General features: G+C 44.0%; 1 protein-coding gene across 1 annotated transcript in view; it reads right to left on the minus strand.

Annotated features, from left to right (window-relative positions):
- The window catches only part of NAV2 (neuron navigator 2), a 463,718-nt gene that overhangs the window by 121,146 nt on the left and 321,159 nt on the right, over positions 1-21,413 (minus strand). Inside the window, 1 exon segment of the mRNA XM_030200720.1 lies at positions 3,142-3,280. Coding sequence (XP_030056580.1) covers positions 3,142-3,280 — 139 coding nt within the window.

A 21,413-nucleotide genomic window follows, 5' to 3' on the forward strand; every position in this document is an offset into this window, starting at 1 on the left:
ACACAAACTTGTGCAAAAACACTCATATAGCCTTACCAAACCATAACAGTACTAATTCCAAGGACAGGACGAGATAAACCTTATGCGTGGAAAGGCAGCACTGTAATTACACGGGGCTCTAAAACTCCAGTGCACAACCTAGTGAAACAAAAAAAAAACCAAAAAGGGCTGAAAATACTACACGCTAGCAGAATACTGCACCTTGATCACACACATGAAAAACACATGACACAACAGATACAGTATGAAGACAAAATACTGAACTGGAAAGTTACCTCAAGAAGCCAGATTCAGCATGCAGCAATACTAGAAAAATTGAAATTTACATGCAAAACATCACAGATGCACATTTCCAAAAGCTGACATATTCCAGTTAGTAAATTCTGAATAAAATACTTTTTTCTACCTTTGTTGTCTGATCATTTAGTTTTTCTATTCGCTTTGGTCCCAGTGTCTTCTGTTTTGTGCAGTGTCTTCTTTCCATTTGATATTTTTTCTCTCACCATGTCCACCATCCTCCTGTGTCCTTATGCGTCCTGTCTACCATCTGAAGTCCTGTCCCTATCCTTCAGTATCCCGATCCAGCTCTTAAATTCAACAGTTTTCCCTCCATCCATATCCAGCATTTCTCCTCACTTCCCTCCATCCATGTGCACATACTTCCCTCCCCTCCATCCATGTCCAACACCTTCCCTCTTTCTCTCCTACCATGCCATCCAGTGTTATCCCTCTTTCTCTCTCCATCCTTCCACCCATTATCCTCTCCCAATCCTTCCGTCCATTGTCTTCCTCTATCTCCCCTTCCTTCTAGACAGTTCTCTCTTGACCCTTTTCCATTCAGCATGTCCTCTCTCACCCCATCCTTCCAGCATTTTTCCTCTTTCTCCCTCCAGCATTTTTCCTCTTTCTCCCTCCTTTCATCCAGCCAGCATTTCTCAGTCTGACAGCTAGGGTCTCCCCCAGTTTCTCCCCAACAGCTTCTCTCTCTCTCCTGCCCATGGCCCCTCTTTCTCTCCCCATCTCTTTCTGGCTCTCCCCTGGTTTTTTCCATGTCCCTGGCTCTCCCCTGCTCTTTTCCATGGCCCCTCTTTCTCTCACCCATCTCTTTCTGGCTCTCCCCTGCTTTTTTTCCATGTCCCTGGCTCTCCCCTGTTCTTTTCCATGGCCCCTCTTTCTCTCCCCATCTCTTTCTGGCTCTCCCCTGCTTTTTTTCCATGTCCCTGGCTCTCCCCTGCTCTTTTCCATGGCCCCTCTTTCTCTCCCCATCTCTTTCTGGCTCTCCCCTGGTTTTTTCCATGTCCCTGGCTCTCCCCTGCTTTTTTCCATGTCCCCTCTTTCTCTCCCTATTGCTCTCTGGCTCTCCACTGCGCTGGTCATGTCCCCTGGCTCTCCCCTGCTCTCCTTCTCTCTCCTCCTACCGTTTCCAGCCAGTGGCCACGTTCCTTCTCTCCCTCCTGCCTAGGCCTCTTTAGCTGACAGAAGAAGAAAAAGAAGCATGGGGCCGCAGCAGCGTTCAGACATGCGCTGTCGGCTCTGCCGGTCCTCTGCCCCCGGAACGGTAAATTGACGTCACGGGGCAGAGACCGGCAGAGCCGACAGCGCATGTCTGAACGCTGCTGCGGCCCCGCGCTTCTTTTTCTTCTTATGCTGGCTTCGAGAGAAGCAGCGGCAGCGGATCAGCTGCGTAGATGTCGTTCCTGGCTGCCGCTGCGCTGCTCAATAGAAGCGGCGGCAGCAGAAGATTTCGTCAGGAGTCTCGGCAGGGCCACGGGGAAGGTCAGAGCTGTTCCCTTCTCCGGTACTGCCAACTCCAGACTTCGCTCCTTCTGTCTTGCTGCGCCCTATGCCTGGAATAGACTTCCTGAGCCCCTGCGTCTTGCCCCATCCTTGACCATCTTTAAATCTAGATTGAAAGCCCACCTCTTTAACATTGCTTTTGACTCGTAACCACTTGTATCCACTTGCCTCCACCTACCCTCCTCTCCTCTTTCCTCTACACATTAATTGATTTGTTTGCTTTATTTTTTGTCTACTAGATTGTAAGCTCTTTGAGCAGGGACTGTCTTTCTTCTATGTTTGTGCAGCGCTGCGTACGCTTTGTACCGCTATAGAAATGCTAAATAGTAGTAGTAGTAGTAGTGGCTGCACATGGAAGGAAGACATCTGCAGCGCTGAAGGATAAGCTATGGAAAATCATCCGGAAAACCGTCAGTAGCACTGGGGTCTGCAACAGGATCACTCACCAAGATGTGAAACAGAAGTGGCAAAGATTTCCAAACCCCAGCAAGAGATGGGAGGCCAACCATAAACAACTGAATGGAGCCACTGGAGTAACTGGCGTGGGCGATGCTTCAGCTAGGTCAGGAATGCCGGCAGACACTGACACTGCTGAGGTTTCAGCTCTGTTTTGGTTCCCTCAAGTAAGTACATCTAATACACTACAGCCCCTCTTCCTTCCCTTGCTAAACACACACACACACCTGTGTATGAATGAAAAAGAGACTCTGGGCAACAGGTGAAAGAAATGTACTCAGCCAGCCTATGGCAGAATTATTTTGAAAACAATACAAGCAGGAGCATGTCCCCACGCTCCCTGAGGCCTCAAATATTCCTTTTTTCTTAGACTCTTTTGTGCATTCATTACTGCATCTTGAAATCAGATTAGTTTCTAACTTTCCCATCTCCCAATCGTCCTTTCTGCAACAAAGATATCACTGCCTTTAGCAATGGACCTGCAGAGGCTCCGTTAAATTCTGGGTTTTTTCACAGGCAAAAATATCTACAAAAGTACATCTAGAAATACTTTGTGCCCCCAAACTTGAAAAAAAAGGGAAAACAATTTGTAAGACTAAGTCTAACCAGTGGGTGTCACTGTTGGGTAACAGCAGATCCTCCCGTCTCCCAGGAGCTGTAAATACTGTTTCTGCAGCATCCCCAGCACTGGCCAGCTGATGAACAGAAGCCAAGTCCTACAACTGAACTCAAGAGTGCTGCTCTGCCACTGCCTCTCCAGTTTCACTCAGTTGTTTTCTCTGAACTCCGAACTGCCACTAAAGTAACCTGACCCAGTGTGAACTGCATAAAATACATGATAAAAACCTATGTGAGGCTGCAGAGTATCTTCAGGAGTTAAGATCTTACTTGCACATCAAGGTTCTTGCGCGAGGAGGCAGGCGTGTTGGCATAGGAGCTGATTGAGGAGCTGGTGTTGATGTCATCTGTGCTCAGGTTATCAATAGTATCACTGATCCCGCTGCTGACTGAGCTGCTGTCATCCCAGCTGAGGAGGGAGAGAGAGAGAGATAAAAAATAAAGTCACACAAGAAGAGACTCTGGATAAAGCAGTGATGGAACCAAGCAAAGAGCACAGCTCAAATGAATTCATACAAGGAAAAGGCAGTACATGAGTTTTGAGGACACACAACTAAATTTTGCTTAAATTTTATATTCCGCTCTCCAAAGTCAGGATGTTCATTCAAGGCGGATTACAATCAAGATTGAAAACAACTCAGTAAAATTCCTTTTTCAAGCCCACAAAAATCATTCCATAAATACAAGTTATACATAAAACAAAATTTATACTGAAAGGGAAAAATGACTTCATTCTTACCACCTGCCTAGTAAATGGTTCATTGTCATCAATAAAAACCAGGAACAAATCCAGCCACAGGATTATCCCTATCTAATGTTCCCTTGTAAACTAGAAAACAAACCCCAAACAGTCTGGAATCTGAGGCTTATCTACAAAAACTAGCCTGAGGATCTCCACCACTCCCTAATTTAACACTGCCCTCTTCACTATCCTCAGTCAAACAAATACCATTCCCAGGAGCACTGATTAGATCCCTGCAAATATAACAGACGCATCTCCCCCATCAAGTAATCCAAGAAAGGGAAAAAAAAACCCAAAGTGGCTAGTGAAGACCAGGCCAAAAAGTCAAGTAAGCAAATTCTAATGGGAATAGGTTCCAGATCTGGCTTGCTCTCCCAGGGAAGCTCTCTCTATCTCCTTCAGTCAGGGGACTGTTAGACAAAACCTTCACTTGAACACAAGGGAGCTGAAGACTGCCACTCAATTCATTTTACCAGCTGTGCAAGAGGCGGCCTGCTAAGCACCCTGAAAATCCAGGTCAAGATTTTAAAGCGTACATTAAATTTCAGTGGTACAGTAAGGAGTGAAGGGAGAAGGGCGCTCAGCTGACTGCTTTACACAGGTTACCACTGAAACTTAAATGTATTGTAATTTTTAGGGAAGACCATGCCACTAGAACAGGGGTTTTCTCAGTCTTTCAGGATATCTACAATGATTATGAATGAGATAGATTTGCATACAATGGAGGCACGGCATGCAGATTTTTCTCATGTATATTCATTGTGGATATCCTGAAAACCTGACTGGCTAGGTATGTCCCGAGGATTGGGCTGAAAAGCCCTGCACTAGAAGAAACCCTATGATGATTTGGATGGATGACACAGACACCATATGACACCATAGAGCAGTTTGTACACTTTTCTTTTTTTGGGGGGGGGGGGGGGGGATTTCCTGGAGGAGTAGCCTAGTGGTTAGTGCAGTGGACTTTGATCCTGGAAAACTGAGTTCGATTCCCACTGCAACTCCTTGTGATTCTGGGCAAGTCACTCAACCCTCCATTGCCCCTGGTACAAAATAAGTACCAGAAAGGCGGTATATCAAGTCCCATTTCCCTTTCCCTATACCTTTTCAGCAGTAGCTCAAAGTGTGTTGCACATTCAGGTACAGTGGGGATTTCCTCATATTTGAAAATGTTCAATATTCATCCCTATTTTAGGGAAAAGAGTTAGAAATGGCACTGAACTATGTAATTATCTGTTTTTCCATACAGTAACATGCATACATAGTAACAAAATAAATGACGGCAGATAAAGACCTGTACGGTCCATCCAGTCTGCCCAAGTAGGTAAAGTTTGGAAAGTGATGACTCCTCTAAAATATTCTACATCAGTGGTTCCCAAACCTGGTCCTGGAGGCACCCCAGCCAGTCAGGTTTTCAGGATACCCACAATCAATATTCATGAGAGAGATTAGCATTCACTACCTCCACTGCATGCAAATCTCTCTCATGAATATTCATTGTGGGTATTCTGAAAACCTGACTGGCTGGGGTGCCTCCAGGATCAGGTTTGGGAACCACTGTTCTAAGTACTAATGCTGCATCATACCCATCCTCCACCACCATCAAGTTTGGCCTCCTTGCCCACTGCCCCTTCAAACCAAACAGACAAACTACACCTATGCTTGTTTTATTTTTAAATTTTTGATCTGGAAATCTACAGGTTAGGGTGTAGAGCTTTATCCTGGTGTACAGGTACACTTTATCCTGGTGTAGAGCATAAAGTGAGACCACTTTATGCTCTACACCAGGATCGCCAGAACAGGAGTTATTCAGATGCTTCAGTCCTCCAGTGCAGATTGCTATCCATATGGCACTCAGTGGGATTTAAAACCAGCATCCATTTCTCAAGAGTAGAGGGAGGGGTGACAGGGATCTAATTGCAGATGGTTCCTGATATAGAATACACAAACCACTACATAGCTGGATACATGGTCTGACCATAGCCTCAGCTTAAAACAATAACAAACCTACAGGTCCATGGAAAACAGCTTTTCAGCTAGTCAGAATGCTGGCAAAACTGTTGTGTCAACAAAACCTACATGCCTAGAAAGGGCATTTGCTTTTCTATTGTTGAATTGTCATCTGGGAAAAAACTCCCAAAACAGATTCTTAAATTTGTCTTCTAAAAGGAAAAACATTCTTCTCCACACATACATCTCAAAACTATTCAGGCTAAAATAGTCTGCTGGTTGGATTTCTCATGCAGGGCTCCTAGACGCCAAATACTTGTGGGATTCTGCGAGACACCATAATGTCAGCATCAGGACTTTCAAAGTCATACGGGCACAGACATGTAATTTAGAGCAAATTAATGAGCAGTATGCATTATTTTGGGGTCTTCAATCAATGCAGTTCACTGTATCACATACTGGTGATTAGATTATAGACACCTTTACTTCATATCAGCAGCAGGCCAGACATGATCCACCCTCACACATCTACGGAAAGCAAGGGGTTTCCAAACCACAACCCTGCTGAAAGGTTTCACACAGTTATGTGAATTCTTCCACCAAAGGCCTCTCTGTAAAGGATACTGGCTAAACCTATGGAAAACAGTTACTCATAAAACTAATACATGAAGCTAATTAACGTCTTTCCACAAATTAATACTGTACAGATATAAGAAAAAACAGAAAACTGCCAGTTTTCTGAGGATCAGGGAAACATTAACACTATTTATTCAGGGAAAAAAACATCATTACCTTTAGACATATAACCAACAGTACTGGAAAATGAAAACTAACTCCTGAAAGAGCTTTTCTTTCCTCCAGCGCTCCCATAAAGTGGGACTGGGACCAGTCACTGCAAAACCTGCAATGGGTATAGATCAGCTGTATCACCTGGTCACTAGCCCCTCACCTGAACCCCCTACAAGAAAAAAAAAAGTGAAACAAGCCCACCGGAAAAAACATGCTTTAAGCCACATCGGCTTTCCTTACCTGCTCATGCTTCCAGGACACAGGAAGAAAAAGATTCATTTGACAATGTTCGCAACCGCTTAACAAAGCAGCCAGACAAGAGAGATTCAGTTACAGATTCTTTCCTGGTGGAACTTGTTTTTGGCCATTGTTCAAGACAGCGAGACCGCGGCACCTCCAGGGATATGAGATAAAGTCCTGGGAGTTAGGGTGCCAGACCAAAACACAGGAACACCTAACCTCAAAGAACTACCAGGTGTAAGAGGAAAAAAATGCTGGGGTTAGAAGTCTGTTTGAGGTTTATCAGATCTATGGCTTCTAAATCAAAAAAGGAAAGACTTTAATAAGTCTGACAACATTGTGGGGGGGGGGGGGGGGGGGGGGGGGGGGGGAGAGAAAGAATGAAAGAATGCTTTCAGATTTATGGCTTCATTTGAGACCAAATTGTTAAGCCTTTCTACATAAACAGCAGTGTGGAAGAAACAAAAGATAAAAGCATTTGCATTAATCAGGGTACCCATAGTTTATAGAATGCAGGCAGGTCCCTAATATGAAGAGCTTACAACTAATCCCTGTTCAAATAATTAAAAAAAAATGAAGTGTAGCAGCTTTTCAGACACTTAGAAACAAAGTAAATGTTGGCAGATAAACCTGCACGATCCATCCACATTAGGAGTCACCAACCATGAAAGGGATCTTGGCGTCGTTGTTGATACGTTGAAACCCTCTGCTCAGTGTGCTACGGTGGCTAAGAAAGCAAATAGAATGTTAGGTATTATTAGGAAAGGATTGGAAAACAAAAGTGAGGATATTATAATGCCTTGTATTGGTCCATAATACGACTGCACCTTGAATACTGAGTTCAATTCTGGTCGCCGCATCTCAAAAAACATACAGTGGAATTAGAAAAAGCACAGAGAAGGGCGACGAAAATGATAAAGGGGATGGGACGACTTCCCTATGAGAAAAGGCTGAAGTGTCTAGGGCTCTTCAGCTTGGAGAAAAGACAGCCGAGGGGAGATAATGATAGAGGTCTATAAAATAACGGGTGGAGTGGAACGGGTAGACGTGAATCATTTGTTTATGCTTTCCAAAAATACTAGGACTAGGGGGCATGCGATGAAGCTACAAAGTAGTAAATTTAATATGAATCAGAGAAAATGTTTCTTCACTCAATGTGTAATTAAACTCTGGAATTTGTTACCAGAAAATGTGGTAAAGACGGTTTGCTTAGCGGGGTTTTAAAAAATTTGGACGGCTTCCTAAAGAAGTCCATAGACCATTATTAAATTGACTTGGGAAAATCTACTGCTTATTTCTGGGATAAGCAGCACAAAATGTATTGAACTTTTTCAGGATCTTGCCAGGCATTTGTGACTTGGATTGGCCACTGCTGGAAACAGGATGCTGGGCTTGATGGACCTTTGGTCTGTCCCAGTGTGGCAATACTTATGAACTTATCCAGTCTGCCTATCAAGGTGGCCAGAGCTGAATCTGGTACTCTGCACAGGTTCCAGTTCTTCATGACTAAACATTGATATACTTTATTTCCATCTCTCCCTGCCAATTTTGGGGCGTGGACTGTAAAAGTGTGCCTGGCACCAGTCCTACTTCCCAACTACTGGATTTGCCATTGAAACCCACTCCAACCTTGATACTGATCGATTTGGCCATTTACGGGACCCAGACCACAGAAGTCTGCCCAGCATTGGTCTTACTTCATAATCTCTGAAGCTGCCATCAAAGCTCACTCCGGTTATGAGTTCATTTAAGTTTTGCTTTAATTGGATGCCATCCTTTTTCTATATAATGTTCCTCTGTGTTTATTCCACACCATTCAATTCCGTCACCATTTTTGTCTTCACAAGTTCTCGCTGGAGGGCATTATTTAGGTATTAGTTAATTTAAACCTGTATGCTATTGGAAGGACTTTTTTTTTCCTTTTAATTTTTCGGGCAAGCAGTTTCTTCCTGTTTTATTGGGTTTCCAAGTCAACCAGAACCTTTTGCATCTGGGCTAATCTATTATTTACAGCTCCTCAGGTATTCTTCTCCATCCCAGTCAGCTTAGCTTACAGAGAAGGTAATTATACATCACCTAATTATACCTCAAAAAACATGCATAAATTACAGCAATTTTCAAAGGGAAAGTATGCATGTGTTTTCCCTTGAAAATTATCCCATAGAAAGTATCTGGATTCATTTACACCCGACATATGCTATGCACAGATTTCCTGGGCAAACACAGACAGGGGCAGATATTCAGTTATATGTTCACCAACAACAATATTCAGCCACTGTCCAGATAAGTTATACATTTAGTTTAAGCTGAAATGAAAACATATACCAGTGGAACAGTCTACCACTCAGCCATCTCTCTCCTCTCCAATCTGTTCAAAATTCTGCGGCACAACTTATTTTCCGCCAGAATCGTTTTACCCATACTAACCCACTCCTCAGGTCACTTCACTGGCTCCCTGTCCGATTCTGCATACAGTTTAAGCTTCTTGTACTGATCTTTAAATGCATCCACTCTGCAGCCCCCCATTACCTCTCCATTCTCATCTCTCCCTACATTCCTCCCTGTGAACTCCATTCACTGGACAAATCTCTCTTGTCGTCCCCCTTCTCCTCCACTGCTAACTCCAGGCTTTGCTCCTTTTCTCTTGCAGCACCTTATGCCTGGAATAAACTTCCTGAACCTATACGTCTAGCTCCATTTCTACCTGTTTTCAAATCTATGATGAAAACCCACCTTTTCACTGCTGCCTTTAGCTCCTAGCCAATACTCAATTGCCCTCCCCTTGTCCCTTCCTTCCTTCTCACCCATTACTTCCCTCACCCGTAACTGTCTTGTCTGTCTGTATTATTTAGATTGTAAGCTCTTTTGAGCAGGGACTGTCTCTTTATGTCAGGAGTTCAGCACTGCGTGCGTCTGGTAGCGCTATACAAATGCTAATAATAATAATGTGAAAGATAATTTTACAACCAAGCACTTAGTTTAAGCTTATTTTACAAAAAAAGGTAGGTGTCAACTTTTCTTTATAAAGTACTAGCATACGTATCCGACAACTTGCCCTACAGCTGGTGTAAATGAGTGTGCCTGTATCTTGCAAATATGCAAGTAAATGTCATTATCTTTATAATCAAGGTGCAGACCTGCTCAAACTGCCTAAGGTTTTCCCAAACTATGTCCGTGTGCACACCCACAGTGAAAGTGCACGCCGTGTAAACATGCATACTTTTATACCGGTCACTATTTCACAAGAAGTCATTTACACTTAAATGCATAAATAATTAAAATGCCACCATTTTAGCAACCGATAATTGGTGTTAATTGGCACTAACTGGTACTAATTTGCAGTTGTGTGCATAACTGCCCTTTGCTGGGATTCTACAAATTGAGTGCCCAAAATCTGTAGCGTGGACTTCGGAGGGGCATGGGCAGGTCATGTATTTGAACAGGTTATAGAGTATTAGCAGTTTCATGCCTAAGTGACAGCAGTTAGGTGTGAGCATTTATTGGGTTAGGCGTCTAACTGCAGACTCACACTAATATTCTATAACTGCAATTACATATGTAATTGCCGATACAGAATTGACACTTACCGTACTGCATCCCGGCATCTAACTTTAGGCGAGCTTTTGAAAAATTTTCTGTCAATATGTATAATTGGCAGCAGGGGTGGCCCAAGGCAGGGATGAGATGCCGCCACCGCCTGGTCTGGCATCTCCCCCTTCCCTCCTCAATCCTCTTCCCTGTGTTTACCTTATTTTTTTTCTTTTCCAAAAGGCAGCAGCAATTCCCATAGGCTGCCATGCCAGTGGCACTGACCTCTTTGCTCTACTGTGTCCCGCCTCTGAGGAAACAGGCAGTTACATCAAGAGGCAGGCAGTAGGGAGAAGAGGCCAGTGCCAGTGGAAGGGCAACCTTTGGGAATCGCTGATGCTACTACCTTCTAGAAAAGAAAAATAAGGTAAACATGAGGAAGAGGGTTGAAGAGGGAAGGGGAGAGTGCCGCTCCTGCAGAGTGCCGCTTGAGGTCTCTCGCCTCAGTTGGCCTAATGGTAGGGCCTCCACTGTGTGGTATCGTGGTGGTGGTGCTGAAACATGTATTCATCTAAACACTGGTGCTTAAATTGATAGGGTCATCAATGCCACCACTGTAAACTGATCTCAAATTTTATAAGTATAAATGTAAAACATTAGCCCCTCACCAACCTCACCTCTGGAAATACCCCTGTTTAGTTTAGATAAACATAGATACAGGCAGTATGGGCTAATTCTAAGTTACCTCCTGTTAGGCACATCGATGCCAAGTGGGGAGAGATTATTTTATAATGACCTCGGGCACCCAGATTCTATCATAGAATACCACTATCAGTACACCTTATATTTATGCGGCCACAGTTACAGCAGCCAGCAAAGTGGCTTAACAGCGGGTGTCTAAATGCAGCAAAGGCAGGCGTAACTTACAGCAAGTCGCATTCATAAGTGACAGCACTGCCCCTACCCTCTGTGCAAGAAAACAACAGGGCAACCGGTCTGCAAACTCCAAAATGGAAAAACAAAAGAGCAGATCGATAAGAGAGAAATATCAATTTATTATATGACAAAAATATTCAGAATCAGCCCGACACTGGCTGTGTTTCGCCCAGCAGGGCTGTGTCAGGGGGTGAGGTCAGTCCTGCACTCACACGACTCAGACTTGTTCAAATATTTGAAAGGTATTAATCCACAACCAAACCTTTTCCGGAGACGAGAAGGTGGTAGAACTAGAGGACATGAATTGAGGTTGAAGGGGGGCAGACTCAGGAGATGTCAGGAAGTATTTTTTCACGGAAAGGGTGGTAGATACGTGGAATGCCTCCCACGGGAGGTGGTGATGAAAACGGTAATGGAATTCAAACATGCGTGGGATAAACACAAAGGAATCTTGTTTAGAAGGAATGGATCTACAGAATCTTAGCGGAGATTGGGTGGCAACGCCAGTAAATGGGAAGCAAAACCAGTTCTGGGCAGACTTCTATGGTCTGTGCCCTGAGAATGACAAGGACAAATCAAACTTGAGTATACATATCTCTGAAGACCTATCTCTTCAACAAGGCATACCACAACAATCAATAATTGTAAATGTAACACATCACCACTTTACCTTATATTCTGAATTGTTTTCTTCCTGTATCTGTTTGCGTAATTCTATTATGTCATCCATGTACTCTATGTAACACCAATTGTTATCTTTTACTCTGGAATGGCGAATGCCATAACGGAGCATTGTAAGCCACATTGAGCCTGCAAATAGGTGGGAAAATGTGGGCTACAAATGCAACAAATAAATAAATAAAAAGTATCACATACCATGTAAAATAAGTTTATCTTGTTGAGCAGACTGGATGAACCGTTCAGGTCTTTATCTGCCGTCATTTACTATGTTACTATGTTACCCTTTGCCTCTAACTTACATGGATAAGTATATAGATTTACTGACAAATGTGTGGGTATTCTGTACATTAATGTGCCAAAGTGGCATACAAATTTGTGTACCTAGTTATAGAATCGTCGTTTGTAAACTTAAAGTTTAGTGCAAATTGGAACAGCAATTTTTAAAATCCTGTTCCTGCATGCAAACACTTATACCCATAGTAACTGCCCTAGTTACAGTGGGGGAAATAAGTATTTGATCCCTTGCTGATTTTGTAAGTTTGCCCACTGACAAAGACATGAGCAGCCCATAATTGAAGGGTAGGTTATTGGTAACAGTGAGAGATAGCACATCACAAATTAAATCCGGAAAATCACATTGTGGAAAGTATATGAATTTATTTGCATTCTGCAGAGGGAAATACAGTAAGTATTTGATCCCCCACCAACCAGTAAGAGATCTGGCCCCTACAGACCAGGTATATGCTCCAAATCAACTCGTTACCTGCATGACAGACAGCTGTCGGCAATGGTCACCTGTATGAAAGACACCTGTCCACAGACTCAGTGAATCAGTCAGACTCTAACCTCTACAAAATGGCCAAGAGCAAGGAGCTGTCTAAGGATGTCAGGGACAAGATCATACACCTGCACAAGGCTGGAATGGGCTACAAAACCATCAGTAAGACGCTGGGCGAGAAGGAGACAACTGTTGGTGCCATAGTAAGAAAATGGAAGAAGTACAAAATGACTGTCAATCGACAAAGATCTGGGGCTCCACGCAAAATCTCACCTCGTGGGGTATCCTTGATCATGAGGAAGGTTAGAAATCAGCCTACAACTACAAGGGGGGAACTTGTCAATGATCTCAAGGCAGCTGGGACCACTGTCACCACGAAAACCATTGGTAACACATTACGACATAACGGATTGCAATCCTGCAGTGCCCGCAAGGTCCCCCTGCTCCGGAAGGCACATGTGACGGCCCGTCTGAAGTTTGCCAGTGAACACCTGGATGATGCCGAGAGTGATTGGGAGAAGGTGCTGTGGTCAGATGAGACAAAAATTGAGCTCTTTGGCATGAACTCAACTCGCCGTGTTTGGAGGAAGAGAAATGCTGCCTATGACCCAAAGAACACCGTCCCCACTGTCAAGCATGGAGGTGGAAATGTTATGTTTTGGGGGTGTTTCTCTGCTAAGGGCACAGGACTACTTCACCGCATCAATGGGAGAATGGATGGGGCCATGTACCGTACAATTCTGAGTGACAACCTCCTTCCCTCCGCCAGGGCCTTAAAAATGGGTCGTGGCTGGGTCTTCCAGCACGACAATGACCCAAAACATACAGCCAAGGCAACAAAGGAGTGGCTCAGGAAGAAGCACATTAGGGTCATGGAGTGGCCTAGCCAGTCACCAGACCTTAATCCCATTGAAAACTTATGGAGGGAGCTGAAGCTGCGAGTTGCCAAGCGACAGCCCAGAACTCTTAATGATTTAGAGATGATCTGCAAAGAGGAGTGGACCAAAATTCCTCCTGACATGTGTGCAAACCTCATCATCAACTACAGAAGACGTCTGACCGCTGTGCTTGCCAACAAGGGTTTTGCCACCAAGTATTAGGTCTTGTTTGCCAGAGGGATTAAATACTTATTTCCCTCTGCAGAATGCAAATAAATTCATATACTTTCCACAATGTGATTTTCCGGATTTAATTTGTGATGTGCTATCTCTCACTGTTACCAATAACCTACCCTTCAATTATGGGCTGCTCATGTCTTTGTCAGTGGGCAAACTTACAAAATCAGCAAGGGATCAAATACTTATTTCCCCCACTGTAAGAGGCAGGAGGTTTGCAGCTCCCCTTTGAGCCTGGTACAACTGCATCTTTGAGCCAGCCCTTAGGGGGTGCTGCTGTGCAGAGTCTGGACCTCCCTCCCTCTCTCTCTCTGAGGTTTCTACAGTCACACAGCTGGTTCTGGGAGGGGAATCAGGAGCTCCACATGGGAATGCACTGCTAAACAAAGGGGCTTAAAAAAAAAAATTAGGACACAGTACCTCAAAAAGTGACCAACATTGGTGAAATGAACCCTCTAGAGAACAGTGGTGGATCAGAGATAGATCTCATCTTTCCAGTCCTCCATTAAATACCAGAGCTCCAAACTTCTTTTAAAAGAGCACTTAAATGCTGAGCCTACACTTTTCTCTTCGCCAGGTGCCGAATGACAAACTTAAATAAATGAAGGCGATTTTCACCATAAAGAATGAAAGCAAACTTCAGGTGGGATAAAAACATCTTTAACTCACATCTACAGGTCCCTGCCAATGAAAATATATGTTTAAATAAAATAAGAAATATTATAACTCCAGGTTTATAAAGCAACACTTCTGGTCTCCCATGCAAAAAGAGGTAAATGAACTACATTGTTCATGTTAAACCAAAAGCTTTACTGCTTCTTAACCAGGTGGAACAAGTGAAAGACTCAGACTTTCATAGAGCAGCAGAAAAATCCTTCTATTTACACTACTGTTCAGTGCTACAATCAAGCATTTTATTTTCCTTTTCATCTTGCGAGTACAGAGGAGGTAAATGTTAATTTTAGATTAAAAAAGAGGGGAAAAAAGCTGAGAAATTGCAAGGGGGGGGGGGGGTAGGGAGGACCTTTAAGGGTTTCAGACAAATAGCCTTTGTAGGAAGTTAATGCCAGTCCTTACCTGGTGATGCTACTCTGGGGTCCCTGAAGGGCTTCAGAAGAGGTGCTCATTCTATCCACTTCTGAGACTGAGCCCTTCATTGTCTCACCTTACTCAGCAATCTTCAGTCTGCAGGGCAAGCCCAGCCAGGGCTGGGAAGGGCACAGCGAACTCCTGGGGGCTGAAAGGTGGCCACCATAAACTTCCCCCTACAAGAAATCTGATCTCCTCCCCAAACGAATTAACCTGTGCTGTGCTGACAGAGAAAAGGGTCAATTCCTTCTGCCGCTGCCAGGTCAGCTGTGAAAAGTGGCTGGTGGCTGAGAAGCAGGCAGCTTGCTCTAGACGGCTACCGTAATGCTCAGAGTACAAGCCCCAGTTACAACGTTTCTTAACCTAAAGCTAGCAGCAAAATGCCTTCACACAGCATAGCGCAGCCGAAAGTAACCCTTTCACAAACTTCAAAAGATGTTCAAATATATAAGGACGATCCGAACCATTATACCGACATTGCACGCTTTAGACATTTACTGCACTGCCCGACAGCAATTCGGAAATGTATCAAATATAAATGTAAAAAAATATATATATATATATATATTTTTTTATATTTATATTTACAGAACCTTTTAGGTGTATCCTTTGTCTCTGACAGGCTGCGTCGTTTTAATACAGCATAAAATTACACGTTAAAACTTTTCTGCTGTGAGACAGTGCCTAGTACTGGGACAGTTACGGTACGGAGGAGTGTCCGAGCTTGCTGCAGCCCGAGATTTTCACTTTTACCCCGTGGGGCTTGAAGAAGTTAAAATAGGAAGAAGAATATAGAAAAAATATATACTTTTGGAGTTCAAGCAACACCTTTTAGAAATATTATCTAATCTCATTAGAGGTCTGATGACAACTAGGCCAGATAAAAATATACTAGTGAAACTTGTACCGATAAACCAACAATTGTTTTTACCAGATAGTGTTAAGAAGTTAAAAATCGTATTTGAAAAAATAAGGGTGAACACACTATGTAAAATATTGTACAGACAGAAAACAAGTAATCTCTGGAATTCTGCCAGGTACTTGTGACCTGGATTGGCCATTGTTGGAAGCAGGATACTGGGCTAAATGGACCATCGGCCTGACCCACTATGGCTAGTCTTATGTTGTTATGTATGGCAACCCCGCATCATCAGAAAAGCCAAAATTAAGGGTACCGCACCTTACTCCCACTATCAAAGGCTGCAAAGCATCTCAAGATATACTGTTTCAAACATTTAAAATGAACTCATTTCTCTGCTTGCGTTCCCTTTAATATTTTCATACTGCAAAGATTTTGCTCTCACTGAACAGAGAAGTACATAAGTACATAAGTAGTGCCATACTGGGAAGGACCAAAGGTCCATCTAGCCCAGCATCCTGTCACCGACAGTGGCCAATCCAGGTCAAGGGCACCTGGCACGCTCCCCAAACGTAAAAACATTCCAGACAAGTTATACCTAAAAATGCGGAATTTTTCCAAGTCCATTTAATAGCGGTCTATGGACTTGTCCTTTAGGAATCTATCTAACCCCTTTTAAACTCCGTCAAGCTAACCGCCCGTACCACGTTCTCCGGCAACGAATTCCAGAGTCTAATTACACGTTGGGTGAAGAAAAATTTTCTCCGATTCGTTTTAAATTTACCACACTGTAGCTTCAACTCATGCCCTCTAGTCCTAGTATTTTTGGATAGCGTGAACAGTCGCTTCACATCCACCCGATCCATTCCACTCATTATTTTATACACTTCTATCATATCTCCCCTCAGCCGTCTCTTCTCCAAGCTGAAAAGCCCTAGCCTTCTCAGCCTCTCTTCATAGGAAAGTCGTCCCATCCCCACTATCATTTTCGTCGCCCTTCGCTGTACCTTTTCCAATTCTACTATATCTTTTTTGAGATACGGAGACCAGTACTGAACACAATACTCCAGGTGCGGTCGCACCATGGAGCGATACAACGGCATTATAACATCCGCACACCTGGACTCCATACCCTTCCTAATAACACCCAACATTCTATTCGCTTTCCTAGCCGCAGCAGCACACTGAGCAGAAGGTTTCAGCGTATCATCGACGACGACACCCAGATCCCTTTCTTGATCCGTAACTCCTAACGCGGAACCTTGCAAGACGTAGCTATAATTCGGGTTCCTCTTACCCACATGCATCACTTTGCACTTGTCAACATTGAACTTCATCTGCCACTTGCACGCCCATTCTCCCAGTCTCGCAAGGTCCTCCTGTAATCGTTCACATTCCTCCTGCGACTTGACGACCCTGAATAATTTTGTGTCATTGGCGAATTTAATTACCTCACTAGTTATTCCCATCTCTAGGTCATTTATAAATACATTAAAAAGCAACGGACCCAGCACAGACCCCTGCGGGACCCCACTAACTACCCTCCTCCACTGAGAATACTGGCCACGCAATCCTACTCTCTGCTTCCTATCTTTCAACCAGTTCTTAATCCATAATAATACCCTACCTCCGATTCCATGACTCTGCAATTTCTTCAGGAGTCTTTCGTGCGGCACTTTGTCAAACGCCTTCTGAAAATCCAGATATGCTTTTACACAGAGAACAAACACCCAACTACCACCAATACCCGAGGATGTGGAAAGAATAGAGGAGGGAAATGTTTTGGTAGAAGAACGAAAAAAAGAGGGAAAAAAAAACCTTTTAGCGCTTTGAAGGTTGTGAAATGCTAAACAGAAATCTGTTGTTCACATAACAAAGATATGAAATTTGCAGTTGGTGCAGTTCCATAATGCTTCGTTATTATGTTTGCATTTGAGAAGAGAAGCATTTATTTTCATTTCTGCAGATGGATCATTTTTCTGTTCTAAGGGAAATTAGGGATTGATAACTGATAATGAGGAGCAAACCCTTGAAGTGTCCACCCTGGCTGACACCCATCTATTTCACTGAAGAGCTGTTTAGGGAGGGGCTACAACTAACACCTCATTAGTTAGTCACAGTACTGCTAAGGGGGTGAAAAAGACTGTAGAAGTCTGCCCAGCACTGTTCTGAAGTTAAGTCGAAGCCCCTTAAAATTTACACCCCAGCCCATCCACATCTATTCAATTACCAGCGTTGCCACCCAATGTTCGCTAAGATTCCATGGATCCATTCCTTCTAAACAGGATTCCTTTGTGTTTATCCCTTCGCATGTTTTAATTCGATTACAGTTTTCATCTCCACCACCTCCCGCAGGAGGGCATTCCACATATCTACCACCCTTTCCATGAAAAAATACTTCCTGACATTCATTCATCCTGATATTCAGTGAAGATATCTTGAAAACCCAACTGGGCTCTGAGTTCAGGTTTGGGCAACTTGCTGTAGCTCATATATAAATTCATCTACTTTGAATTTTATTGCTGAAATGGAAGCAAAAGTTTAACAGTTGGTAGATAAGATCCTTCCCCTCTGACATTCATGAGTGATCATTCACTGAAGCAGTAATGGGCATGTGAGAAAGCATTTCCTGAATGGATAAAGGTGTTACACCAACCACCCTATAAAGAAGCCAATAATTAACAAAACAGGAAACATTGAGCCCCAAAGTCCTGACAGCTCTTATTAAGAGTTAAAAGCCAAAACCATAATGACATGTTTTTTTATTTTGGCTTGCTAACAGAAACTATCATATGGAGAGTAATCTTTGCTACTGTATCCAAAACAAACAGATTCCTTTCCTATACGGAATCTGATTCTCTGATCTTAGAGACAAAGACAGTAGACAATGGATTCTAGGGCTCGCTTGGTCTGTGCATTTCCCGTACCAAGACTGGCACAGCAGACCTGAAATGATCTCTACTTTTAGCCTCAGTTTACCCTGCACCTAGGATCCTCTTTCCTTCCCAGGCATTCTCAGATTCTGAAACCGATCTTGTACCACTGGGAAATGATTCCACCACCCCTCGTGTGAAGAAATGCTGAATCTATCCTGATCTAGTCCATCTCTGCCATAAAAAAGACTATAAACAATTACTTCTTCTACAATATTTATTCCTCTCTTTCTCCCCTCCCCTACAAGGTTCATATGAGTTTATCCTGTTGGGCAGACTGGATGGACTGTGCAGGTCTTTTTCTGCCATCATCTACTATGTTACTATGTTACATACTTAGATCCTTATATTGTCTCTCTCATGGGCTGATGCTCAGAACCAAACGCAGGCACTAGAGGCAATTAGCGTTGGATTAGTGCCCGTGCCAGGGGCATAGCCAGACCTCGTGGTGGGAGGGGACCAGAGCCCGAGGTGAGGGGGGGCACATTTTGGTCTGCTGCCCTGTCGCTGCCCCCTCCCACCCTGCTGCTCCCCACCCACTGCCAAAGCAAATACCCTGGCTGGTGGGGGTCCCCAACCCCCGCCAGCTGAAGCGTTGCCTGCCCTGCTCTGTCTTCCCCTCACGTCCTGCCTGCTCCTTTTAGTGAAATTGAGCATACTCAGTTTCACTAAAAGGAGCATGCCGGATGTGAGGGGAAGACAGAGCAGTGCAGGCAATATGGCGGTGCCGGAGACCAGCACTGAAAAACACTTCAGCTCGTGGGGGTTGGGGAACCCCACCAGCAAAACCAGGGGCCCAGATGTTTGGGGGGGGGGGCAAGTCCCCATGGCCCCATCTAGCTACGTCACTGGCCCGTGCCAAAGGAAGTGTAAATAGCATGCTAATGTAATCAAACAGAGATTCATTGGGTCATTTCCTATTCCCTCCCAATGCTCAGAGAACAGCACACAAAACAAAGCCACCCTTACCACTGAAAAAGCCAGCTTGGAGCAGGGTTTCTCATGATTCTTTCTTTAAAATCGGTTGCTTCTTATATCATTTGGAAGCAGAAGAAAGCCCATGCAACAGGGGCGTAGCCAGACAGACAATTTTGGGTGGGCCTGAGTCCAAGGTGGGTGGGCATGGAATTCATGCCCCCCTGTCCCTAGCCCCCTTCTGCTCTGCTTTGCTCACTGCTCCACCTGCAAGTCCAAAATTTATTATTTTATTTAGATTTTGCTCACACCTTTTTCAGTAGTAGCTCAAGGTGAGTTACATTCAGGTACTCTGGATATTTCTCTGTCCCAGGAGGGCTCACAAGGCAATGGAGGGTTATGTGACTTGCCCAAGATCACAAGGAGCAGCAGTGGGATTTGAACCGGCCACCTCTGGGGATTGCAAGACCAGTGCTCTAACCACTAGGCCACTCCTCCACTAAATACCTGAGCAAGAGGGGATCTACAAACCTCACCAGCTGAAGATTTCCTCCTGCTCAGGCAGTCAAAGCGCTTCCAAACAGCAGCCAGGAGCACTTTCCTCGAGCTGATGCCACAGCCAGCAGGCTGTGCATGCATGAAAACTAAGCATGCGCAGAGGGGCTGGTGTTAGTTTCAGCTCGAGGCAAGTGCTGCCAGCTGCCATTTAAAAGAGAACTGGCCGCCTGAGGAGGAGGAAATCTTCAGCTGGCGAGGTTTGAGGATCTCTGCCAGCCATAGCAAGAGTGCCACAATTTTGGGTGGGCCTGAGTCCAAATAGGGTGGGCCCTGGCCCACCCATGGCTACACCACTGCCGTGCAAGCCCCTAAGCGCTGGTACTGCGAGACGAATATGTGCACGTCAGAGCAAACCCAAAAGTGAAAGCACACATTGGCACCTGTTTCCTGTGCTTAAATATAAGTTTTCCAAGTAAAAAAAGAAAAACCGAAACACTTATATTTAAAGGCGCAGAAAACAGGCACTAATGTGTGCTTAACTTTCGGGACTGCCAGGCGCATGCGCACAGGAGCAGCTTACCGCAAAACTCACGTTCCCCCCTTGCTTTTGCTTTTACAGCATGCATATAATTTTAATACCATTTCCTTTAAGCACTGGCGAGCTAGGTTTCTCTGCTGTTCCAGCGGTATGGGTTTTGCGCTGTTGACTTACTGTGGGAGTTCTGAGCATCGGCCCAGCAGAGCTTAAGATGTAAACCTTGCATAATTTTGGTTCTTTTTGACTTAACTCCAGTCTCTGTCCTTCAAGCGAAATGGACCCAATAATTAAATACATCAGACCACGGATTTCAAAAAAACGATAGGGTAATAAAGTGGAAGATGAACTTCAGCACTAGATACTGCAATATAAAGCACATGGGGGAAACCAATGCAAAACAGCCGGTTCTACTGTGGCTGTTACCACCTAGGAAACAGATGCTGGAGAAACTATGGAGACTTGTCTAAAACCACTGGTCTAATATTTAGCACCGGGAAAAACCCAAAAAGAAAATATAATGCTAGGAATTACAAAAAGATTTCGAAACAAATTATAAAATGCCACTCCACCACTGAAGACTCACTGTTCAGTACAGAGACCTCCTAAGACTGAAGGTCAGGAGATTATACAAACTGGAAAAAACCTCCTATCGAGAGGATGAAAAAAAATGAATTTACATGTTTTAAAGAACAGTAGAATCATAATAAATATATTTTCCACAGCACAGGACTCAGTTGCCCCTCTGAGGGAATTATTAACTAAGAAACAAAAACAGCGGTATTCAATGGGAAAGGCTTAGGGTGGCAGAGGTTAAGAAACGGTGTAAGTATTGCCAGTCTGCGTTCCATGAGAATCATAATCCGCTTCAAAGAGTCAACTGAAAGCTGAAAACTGGCAGATAAGGCAAAAACAGATTTTATACTGTACAGATACAGGTAGCCTCAAACTACC

Source organism: Microcaecilia unicolor, chromosome 4 (assembly GCF_901765095.1).
Source record: "Microcaecilia unicolor chromosome 4, aMicUni1.1, whole genome shotgun sequence".
In the NCBI taxonomy this organism is placed as follows: Eukaryota; Metazoa; Chordata; class Amphibia; order Gymnophiona; family Siphonopidae; genus Microcaecilia; species Microcaecilia unicolor.